At 41.9% G+C, this 11,570-nt stretch overlaps 1 protein-coding gene across 1 annotated transcript in view; it reads left to right on the top strand.

Annotated features, from left to right (window-relative positions):
* Positions 1–3,773: 3,773 nt before the first annotated feature.
* The window catches only part of LOC109938075 (centromere-associated protein E), a 109,436-nt gene continuing 101,639 nt past the window's right edge, over positions 3,774–11,570 (top strand). Inside the window, exon 1 of the mRNA XM_048619690.1 lies at positions 3,774–3,859. Coding sequence (XP_048475647.1) covers positions 3,774–3,859 — 86 coding nt within the window. The remainder of the gene's footprint in view (positions 3,860–11,570) is intronic.

The following is an 11,570-nucleotide window of genomic DNA, read 5'->3' as shown; positions in this document are numbered from 1 at the left end:
TGTCCCGCAGGCCCGACCAGTCCCCCTCCACTGACACCCTCATCCGCTTAGCCGAACTCGTCCTCACACTCAACAACTTCTCTTTCAATTCCTCCCACTTCCTACAGACAAAGGGGGTAGCCATGGGTACCCGCATGGGCCCAAGCTACGCCTGCCTCTTTGTAGGTTACGTGGAACAATCCCTCTTCCGTACCTACACCGGCCCTAAACCCCACCTCTTCCTCCGTTACATTGATGACTGTATCGGCGCCGCCTCGTGCTCCCACGAGGAGCTCGAACAGTTCATACACTTCACTAACACCTTCCACCCCAACCTTAAGTTTACCTGGACCATCTCTAACACCTCTCTCCCCTTCCTGGACCTCTCTGTCTCCATATCGGGCAACCACCTAGAAACCGATATTCATTTCAAGCCCACCGACTCCCACAGCTACCTAGAATACTCCTCCTCCCACCCACCTTCCTGCAAAAATGCTATCCCCTATTCCCAATTCCTTCGCCTCCGCCGCATCTGCTCCCAGGATGAGGCATTCCACTCCCGTACATCTCAGTTGTCCTCGTTTTTCAAGGACCGTAACTTCCCCTCCTCGGTGGTCGAGAACGCCCTCAACCGTGTCTCCCACATCTCCCGCACCTCATCCCTCACACCCCGTCCACGCAATAAGAACCAAAAAAGAATCCCCCTCGTCCTCACGTACCACCCCACCAACCTCCGGATCCAACGCATCATCCTCCGACACTTCCGCCATCTGCAATCCGACCCCACCACCAAAGACATCTTTCCCTCCCCACCCTTATCTGCTTTCCGGAGGGACCACTCTCTCCGTGACTCCCTTGTCCGCTCCACACTCCCCTCCAGCTCCACCACACCCGGCACTTTTCCCTGCAACCGCAGGAAGTGCTACACCTGCCCCCATACCTCCTCCCTCACCCCCATCCCAGGCCCCAAGAAGACTTTCCACATCAAGCAGATGTTCACCTGCACATCTGCCAATGTGGTATACTGCATCCGCTGTACCCGGTGTGGCTTCCTCTACATCGGGGAAACCAAGCGGAGGCTCGGGGACCGCTTTGCAGAACACCTACGCTCGGTTCGCAATAAACAACTGCACCTCCCAGTCGCGAACCATTTCAACTCCCCCTCCCATTCCTCAGACGACATGTCCATCCTGGGCCTCCTGCAGTGCCACAACGATGCCACCCGAAGGTTGCAGGAACAGCAACTCATATTCCGCTTGGGAACCCTGCAGCCCAATGGTATCAATGTGGATTTCACAAGTTTCAAAATCTCCCCTCCCCCTACCGCATCCCAAAACCAGTCCAGCTCGTCCCTGCCTCCCTAACCTGTTCTTCCTCCCACCTATCCCCTCCTCCCACCTCAAGCCGCACCTCCATCTCCTACCGACCAACCTCATCCCGCCCCCTTGACCTGTCCGTCCTCCCTGGACTGACCTATCCCCTTCCTAACTCCCTACCTACACTCACCTTTACTGGCCCCATCCCCGCCTCTTCGACCTGTTTGTTTCCTCTCCACCTATCCTCTCCTCTATCCCTCTTCTATCCGCCTCCCACTCTCTCCCTATTTATTTCGGAACCCCCTTCCCCTCCCCCTTTTCTGATGAAGGGTCTAGGCCCGAAACGTCAGCCTCTCTGCTCCTATGATGCTGCTTGGCCTGCTGTGTTCATCCAGCCCTGCACCTTGTTGTCTCGGATTCTCCAGCATCTGCAGTTCCTACTATCTCTAATGTGAAAACAGCCTGGTTTGACTGAAAGAGAACCATGTGACACTAAACTGTGAGAACAGGCCTGTTGGACCATCACATGCAGCTACCTGGAGATGTTTTCCTGTAGAATGGAAAGTCTGGAAAAGTATTGAAAGTACCAGGGAATAGAGATACAGCCTGTAATCTTAGATTCAGGATAATACTAATATAAGGGACTCTGCCCCATTCATTGGGCTTCACCTTGGACCAGGATCGCCACTGGTGCCAGGAACCTTGAGTTCTCCAGACCAACCATTGCACAAGGTCCCCAACAGGCAGAAAGCAGTGAGACTTAGCATTAAACATGTCTAAAGTAGTTTAAGCTAATTGATTCAATCATTAGTTTCCACACGTCTCTAATATATATTAAGCAGACTAAGCTAATAAACTTGCCTTATATCAAAATGCGTGTGCCTTCTTGTAATCATATTGATCAGATCTAAAAGAACTCATCAGGTACTTTCAGCCTAATGATACAATAACAAAAAGTGTTTTTTCAAACTATAGTTAGTTAGGAGCAGACTAAGAAATACTAGGAGGAATACAGATACAAATGCAAATGCACACATGAAGGGTTATGAATAATGTTAGTGAGCTACAAGAACAAGTAGCTATTTGTTTTCATTGTTTCACAGAATGTGTGCCTCACTGGGAAGGTCAATGTTTGTTGACCTTTCTAATTTGCTTTGAAAGAATTTTGGTGATTCATCTTCATGAATTGTTACTGTCCATCTTATGTAGGTACACCCATGCTGCTGTTCGGAAGGTAGTTCCAGGTTTTAGATGCAATGATGGTGGAGGATATAGTTCCAATTTAGAATGCTGAGTGGCTTGGAGGGGAGCTTGTAGGTGATGGTGTTCCCATCTACCAGCTGCTCTTGTCCTTCTTGATGTAAGAATGTTTGGAAAGTACTTTTGAAGGAGATTTGGTGAGTTGCTGCAGAGCAACTTGAACACATTGGTAGTGAGGGGAGTGAATACTTGAGATGGTGGATTGGGTGCCAGTCCTGAATGTTGTTAAGCCTCTTGAGTGTTGTCGAAACCACACTCATGCAGACAAGTGAAGAGTATTCCATCATGCTCCTGAATTGTGACATGTAGATGATGTGCAGATTTGAGGGAGGCAGGAGATGACTTACCTGTTGTAGACATGTTCTTGATACTACAGTATTAAGTGGCTTTTCCAGTTCATTTTCTGCTCAATGTTGAAGGGAGCCATGGCTCACATATCCACTCAACTTTGCACAGAACTGATCAATGAACTTTGTTTACTGTGGTTTTCTTTTCTCCAATGGCAAGTATACACCTACCTTACTGAAAGATAATTATTTCAAGAAAGATGACAAGGTACATAGTGGTCGATTGAGCTGACCTTTTCACAGTTGGGCCAGAATTGTATTATTGCTGTTTGCGTCAAATCACTACTGCCTCAAGGTAATATCTGTGAACTCTTTCCAACAAAGTAATGGCAATCAATTTCATGTGAGCACTCAGACCAGGACTGTGGACTCCCAGACTGAGGAATAAAAGAGCTGAGTGAGGTCCATCCATTACATATTGGGGGTAGATGTTTAAATAAGACAAAATGTTAAGGTGAGTACATAAAACAAGTTACATTATCTTTAGTCTATGAGGAATAAATGAAGGAACATTAGACAAAATTTATAATGGGTGTATGAAAAAACAAACAAACAATTGCATTTATATATGTTTTTAATTTTTTTTAGAAAGGCAAGGCATTTCTCAAGAACGTGATCAGACAAACAACAGGATAACAAAACAAAGAACTTTGGAGCTGGAAATCTGAAACAAACAAAAAAACAGAAATTGCTAGAGAAACTCAGCAGGTCTGGCAGCATCTGCTAAGAAAAACAGAGAAAAGTAACAGGCTATTTGGATTGGTGACAAAATAATTGGTTGAAGAGGTAGATTTACAAAAGCATCTGAAAGGAGAGGAAGGTGAGATGCAAAAAGAACTAGGGGAGGGAATTCAAGAATTTAGGACCCAGAATGAGGAAGGCATGCAACAGAACTGGAGAGGCTAAGGAAGAGGTCAAACTCTGGTCATCAGAGTTCTTGGAGGTTTATGGGGCCGGGTGAGGCTACAGAGTTTAGGGAAGGGCTGACGTTATGGAGAGGAAATTTTAACACCAGGATAATGATTTTAAATTTGAGACATTGTTGCACCCAAAGGCAAAGTAGGACATCAATAGAAGACATGATGGGTAAACAGGATTCTGTACAAATCACTTTACTTGCAATCAACATGTTAGATGATGGTGTAATGTGGGAATTGCATTTTAATAGCTGAGCCTGAAAGTTTTAAAACAAAAGGAGGGGATGAGAGATTCATCAGCTGGATTGAGGCAGGAGTGGAGCTATGCAGTAATCCACCCAGCAGGAGATGTAACCAAACAGATTGAGATTGCTATAGCTCTCACACAGATATAAAAGGTTCCTTACTCAATAAAGATGTTTTCATTGACAGGCAGGCCCTGACCTCGTGAACTGAAAGAGGAGTCAAAAGTCAATCATTGTCTTTCTCTCTCTTAATAAAAGCTGTTTGCAGGTTTGAAGCTGAGATAGAATGAGATTTAGAGTTCTTTTTAAGGTCAGTGTCAGCGGTTGACAATTATCATGTGATTTTAATGAGCAGTAAAAAGGCAACATTGCTAGATTTATTATTTTCACATCGCAGAACAGTAGAGAATAAATTACACTTCATTAGACATTATATTCTGTTGCTTTATGTACTTCATGTAAAAATAAGGAAGTTTTTGCTTGTTTATTAACCAAAGTACACATAAGCCTATCTTCTGAGAGAAAAGTAAACAGATTTGAACTGTCAGTATCCAGTACACGTAAAAAGGGATCTTATTGAGAAGGCTTTCAGGTCCCTCTATTGTTGGGTATTTGGTGGCAAATGTGCTGTCTACATGTTAAGCAATGAATGGTCCAAGTTGAGGAGACATCAATGATGCTGGATTCAGACAGTTGGTGAATTTTCCTGGGTTTGTTCCTGGCTACATCAAATGCAGAAAAACCAAACAGACTTTAAGAGGTTCACAGGATAGGACTCAGGCCCAGAATTAATCTTGTCAAAGACTTAACATTTCTAAAAGCTGTTTGAATACATCTATTGGATTTCCCCTTTAAACTTGAAGAATTACTGTTTTAAAAAAAGACATATTTTGTTGAAACTCTTCATCTTGCATCCATAAGGACAATTTGCAGAAAAAAATGTGTTAAAGGAAAACAGCATTTATGCTGTATGAAAGGAGGGTGCTGATGCTTGGCAGGTGGATTCTGATTGGTAGAGGTATTGCCATAGAGAATACACCAGTTAGATGATGACTGAATTAACTGCCAAGCTTTCTTCAATTATTAAACCAAGCAGACTGAATCTGATTGGTCAGATTGTTGTCCTGCAAAATGAAACAGGGCCTGGCTGTCATCACTTTGTTGAGTTGAAACAGAAACAGTTTGTGTATGTGCTCTCTGTCTGCAAAGACACAGGGCCCTGTGCTCTGACATATTCCAGTGCATACAGAAGCATAACACTGCGAGCATAATTCTTCACACACTCAGGATTATTTAGCAAGTTATTAATTATGGAACCACATGTAATATTGGACACTGTTTCATTGGCTTTTTAAGTGCAGGCTGGTTGAGTACAGTGAATACCACTTTGCTTATTGCTAACAGTGACGGAATGTCATGTTTTGGTACAATCTACTGTCTTTGGCACGTAGCCTACATACCTGGCATCTCATCCGCGCTGATTTTCATATATCGCACGACTCATTTGTGTGATAGGCAGACTGTCTTTTGGGCTTCGTAGCGGCATCTTGTTCATGGCAAACACCATTCCTGTTGTTACTGTGTAGCAGGGGTGTGGAACAGCTAGCTTCACCTGTTGTTCAGACCTTTTTAGATACTTTTGCCCTCTGGTAATCTGAAGTAGGGTGCACTGTCTTTGGAACCAAAAGTGACAGCCTAGCGTCTTTTGAGTTTCACAGAATCACAGTATTGTTATAGTGCAGAATGAGCCCATTTGATGCATCACACCTGCACCAGTTATAAAGTCATACAGCTTGGAAACAGACCCTTTCATCCAACTCGTCCATGCCAACCAGACGTCCCGATCTGACCTAGTCCCATTTGCCAGCATTTGGCCCATATCCCTCTAAACCCTTCCTATCTATACACCCAACCAGGTGCCTCTTAAATGTTGTAATTGTACCTGCCACTGCCACTGCAACAGAAAATCATGAACATTTGAACAGGATAGATACAAACAGCATCCACAAGCGTTGAGCAGTTGAGAACAAGGAGTCACAGTTTCAACATTAAGTGCAAGAGATTTACAAGGCAGCAGGAGAAACTTCTTCACTTAGAACTGTGTGGGCCTGAATTCAGTTCCACAATTAGTGCTCAAGGTAGAAGTTTCAAATGTTCAAGATTGCACTGTAGAACTAGATGAAGGCAAAGCAATGAAAGGGAAATGGGAACACAATAGATAAAATTGATTAGAATTATTTGCCCGCATGGATGGTAAACGTCGATACAAGCTGTTTGGGCTGAATGCCTTGTTTATAATTATGTAATAATACTGGGGAAAGGAAAAAAAATGGAAACTCCCAGTTAAGCCAAAAGTGGCAATGTCCTGCTTTCTCCCATATCCCTGCACACCATTTCTATCCAAATAATCAACCAGTGTGCTTTTAAATGTCTCGATAGAACCTGCCTCCATCACATTTCCAGGCCATACGTTCCATACCCTAATTGTTTGCTGTATGAAAATCTTTTTCTTCCATCACTTTTGTTTCGTATGCACATCACTTTCAATCTATGCCCTCTTGTTCTTTTCTTTTTCATAAACGGGAACAACTTCTTCTGATGTACTCTTTCCAGCTCACTCATGATCTTGAAAACCTCTATCAAGTCTTTTCTCCAGGGAAAACAGTCCTAACTTCTTCAATCTATTCTCGTAACTGAAGTACATCATTTGTATGACCATTGTTATAAATCGCTTCTGCACTCTCTCCAATGTATTTACATCTTTCCTGCAATGCAACACCCACACCTGTAGCCAATTCTCCAGCTGAAGTTGAACAAGTGTCTCATATTTTCTTCCATTGACTTTGACCTTTCAAATCAGGCAATTGACACATCTGGCGATTTAATTTATAACTGAGTCATTGGTGGATGATTAATTTGAAAAATGAGATGCTCTAAGAACTTCAAACTCTATTTAAAATGACAATCACAGGTCACACAGCCTTTGCATTTGTGGGAATTTAACCTGGGAATGATATGTTTCCAATCAAGTCCTTCCATGTAGCCTGAAAAAATTCATCTATGAACATCCATTTTTCACTCTCAAATCTCAAAATATTTGATCTTTCCTGTTTTCCATCCTATCAGAGATTCTTTTCCAACTCCCCTCTTGCTCAAAACACATTACAGTTGTAATTTCCAGTTCTGATGAATGGTCATTGACCTGAAACATTAACACTTTCTCACTCCGCAGATGCTGCCAAACCCGTTGAATATTTCCATCATTTCCTTTTTTAAAAGTTCTCCTGATGTTTTGGTCGATTTTTATCCCTCACTTGATGTAACAAGAACAGATTTTCTGGGCATCATTCCATTGCTGTTTGTAGTTCCTTACTGTTGCAGATTGCAATGTAATGACAGAAGCCAAACCTATTAACTGATGGTAAAATGTTCTAAAGTTATGAAAGGTGCTATATAAGTATTATTTTCTTTTCTTTACACCTGTCATTGTCCTACATTAGGGTCTTTGACCTTCCAGCTCAGTTCTAGAGAAGATAAATATAAAATACTAGCTTCATTTTCAGCTTCTTGTAGACAGTATCGTTCAGTCTGGAGCAGTTGCTAATATATCAGGCAATGAAAGAAAGAAAAGATAGCTGACCAGTGAGATTTCTTTTGGCATTTCCATTTTTTATATGTTAGGAAGGAAAACTGTTCTAAAACTGCCTCACAGTTGGTCTGTGAACCTTCCAGGTCTCTTGTTCTGCATTCTGTCACAGCTCAATCAGTTATGTTTGCTCTGTACATCTGTTGTATCATTCAATTGCAAACATTGTTTTGATTTCCCTAAAATGCTGATTATTTTTGCCTCTGTTTATCAGAATGATTAGTTCTGTCCTTGTGTTCATGAATTCATTCTTAAATTGTGTTCTGTCATTTTAATTAGTTGACTTTTGATTTTTCTTATTTCTATGGGCTTGACTACACATTTTAAAAGTTTTATTTAACTTATTTTTCCAATTAACCTGTTCAGAGATGTTATTACACACCTTTGGAGTAGGTGGGACTTTTGAACACAGTCCTTCTGATCCAGTGGTAGGGACATTACCACGGCACGACAAGAGGGCAGTTGCTTGGCTACTCTTAAAGTGGAGGATCAAGTGAAGACAGATGAGACCATTTAGTCCATCAATCCTGTGCTGGCTCTGGGCAACAACAACTTACCTAGCTCCACTCCCCTTCCCTTCTCCACTGCCTTGAAAATATTTCCTGTTCAGATGCTTATCCAATTTGAAAACCACAATTGAATTTGCCTGCATCATCTTTTCAGGCAGTCCTTCCCAGATCATGAACTCTCATTGTGCAAAAAAAAACTATATGTTGGAGGGGGTGGGGGAAGAAATAGGATAATTGGATGAATTTGTGCTCCTTGATGAGAAGACCTGCCCACCATGGTTTGTACAATGCTGGTTTCCAGAGCATCGTGATCAAAAACTCCTGTATAACTTTCATCAGAATTTCCAACATGCACCACCAAATGGAAAAGGCATACTGCCTGAGCAGAAAGTAAGAAAATTGCCCAGTATATTGTCTTAGCACATAGCATCAGGTGGATTATTGAACACAGTCATGTATAGTCCATTATAATGTTTTTGAGAAGGTTTGTAGCTCGGGTTGTGGATGCAATTGTAGACTTGTTTGCCAAGTTGGTGTGTTTGATTGCAGACGTTTCATCACTCTGCCAGGTAACATTATTTGTGTTATAAGGCATTTCCAGCATTGAAAGGATGTGCTGCACTTTAATCATACATCTATGTACCCCTCTCAAAGTCAGCAAAATGGGTGACTGGAGATTGCCTCATCTAGCAGGGAGTCACACACCTATTTGTTGGTGATTAGAGTCAAGATGTTCCGGATTACTCTCAGGGGGACACTGATACTAAGGATATGGTTTAGGGCCAGGAACCTGGGCCTGGGACTCTGTGCATGCACCTCACTGGGAATAAAGATGGAGTGTGTCATATAACTACTGTTCCAAACCTTCCATACCCACCAATATCCTGGTAAATCTCTTCTAAACCCTTTCCAGCTTAATAATATCTTTCCTATAAGTGGGCGACCAGAACTGGACACAGTATTCCAGAAGATGCCTCACCAATATCCTGTGCAACCTCAACATTACTTCCCAACTCCTATACTCAAAGGACTGACAATGAAGGCAAGCATGCTAAACACCTTTTTAAGTACCCTGTCTTTATGTGATGCAAACTTCAGAGAATTATGTACCTACACCCCTAGGTCCTGTTCTACAACACTACCCAAGACCGTACCATTATTTGTATAAGTCCTACCTTTATTTGTTGCATTTATCCAGATTGACCTGCATCTGCTGTTTTTCAGCCATTGACACATTTGATCAAGATCCCTTTGTAAAATTAGAAAAACTTCTTCACTCTCTACTCTGCCACCAATTTTGGTGTCATCCACAATGTACTAACCAGGTCTTCTGTATTCTCATTCAAATCATTTATATGATTTATATTTATATAATTCCTAGAGGCCTAGTTCTCCACCAAGAAGGCCATCAACAAACCCATAGAACTAGACCCTATATATACACCACTGCGAAGAAAAACCGGAAATGAGGTAACAAATTCCAACGGATGCCAGAGTTTAAATACCAGGCGGGAAAACACAACAGCGCTTCATTGGAGACTGCACTGATGATGCTAGCCAGCAGGTTAACGAAATGTCTGCGGAACAATGAACCAGCTCAGCGAGTGAACCAACCACAACACCCACAAACTGAGCTACAAATCTACTCAAGAACCTTAGCAGTGTATGTGTGGGAGACTATAAATTGGTCATGTTTAGTTCTGGTACTCAACTGGAGGTGTAAGAGTGAGCAAAACAGGTAAGAGCACATTCTTCTTCAAAATCCTCACGCAGAGTAACAAAAAGCGTTAGATAATTGAATATTGTGTTCCAAGAAGTTAGTGTATTTAGCGCAGGTGAAGATTTTGACGCATCACCACAACCATGACAGAAATGAATAGAAGAGAGAATTTTGCTATCTAGGAAGAGAGGCACCATTGCCAGATATTGTGCTGGATGTAGAGGAGAACCAGCTGTAAAATAAAAGAATGGAGGAAATAGGTGCTGCAGACCTGCTGCTGGTATTTCCCCTCACTATCGGGTAATAGATATAATGGATTCATTTCTCACCTGGAAAGATTTGAATTTATTACACATCCTTAGGGTTTGATTGGTTCAGTTGGCTGGATAGCTAGTGTAGAGAGGCTTGCTGTGTAGAGTGACACCAATGGCATGGGTTCAAATGCTGTACTGACTGAGGTTACCATGAAGGATTCTCCTTCTCAACCTATCCCTCATTTATCTTGCAATCTGCTCATTTAAACAGGGACCATAAATAATCCAGCAGGAATTAAGCAATGGTTTTGAAAAATACAGTTTTTGGTTAAGGCAGTTTTATGATTTATTCTTAGAAGTTCCCTACACAGATTATTTTAGCCTTGAAGCCAAATGTATGTGATAATGAACAAAACGCTAAATGCTGAAGTTAACTCTCAGATATACTGTCTCTGGTTTTGCGAATCTATTAAGAGGATTAGAGAGAAGTTATTCAATAGGATAATGGTGAATCACAGAGCTCAAGAGAGACGCTTACCACACACTCGACCATCTGGTCAATAAGACTTGTAGGGGTATTGAGGCATTAAGGTCATTTATTAACCATTTGTTTATTCCAGGAGTATCATCACAAAGACAAGCAATATCATAGAAGTCTTTATCACTGGTTACTCAGGTATATACAGGGAAGCATTGACCTAGTGGTATTATTGCAAAAGCATTAATCCAGAAACTTCTTCAGCCAGAGGGTGGTAAATTTGTGGAACTAAATGCCATAGAAGGCTGTGGAGGCCAGGTCTTTGAGTATCTTTATACAGAGATAGATAGGTTCTTGATAAAGGGATCAAAGGTTATAAGGAGAAAGCAAGAGAATGGGGTTGGGAAACATATCAGCAATGATTGAATGGCAGAACTTGATGGGTGAAAGGTCTAATTCTGCTCCTATACCTTATGGTCTTATGATCAAATGGTATGTTGTGTTTTGAACATTAAAACCATGTACAGGGATCATATATGTAAGTATAAGTGTTCATAAGTTGGAAGTTTATAAATCGGGAACCCCCTGCAAGCAGCTCTTTTATTCTAATTATCTTTGTTTCTTTTGTGCAATAAACTTCTGTTTTCTTGTTAAAAATAGAACTGAGCACTGTGCTAATGTTTCAGTGAAGGACCTCCATGTTTAATTAAAAAGAAATGTGATCTATGAAGCCAGAGTTCAATCTGGGATTGCACTCATCCAGAAGTAACATCACCGAGGAACATAACAGCTCCACCTACACCATGTCCTCTCTTTCTTTTCCCCCTTCAGGCTGCAGGTGACAAGAATAGAGTAGAACCCCTACAGTGTGGAAACAGGCCCTTCGGCCCAACAAGTCC

This window comes from Rhincodon typus, chromosome 3 (genome assembly GCF_021869965.1).
Source record: "Rhincodon typus isolate 14 chromosome 3, sRhiTyp1.1, whole genome shotgun sequence".
Classification (NCBI taxonomy): Eukaryota; Metazoa; Chordata; class Chondrichthyes; order Orectolobiformes; family Rhincodontidae; genus Rhincodon; species Rhincodon typus.
This window is presented reverse-complemented; position numbering and strand designations above follow the sequence as displayed.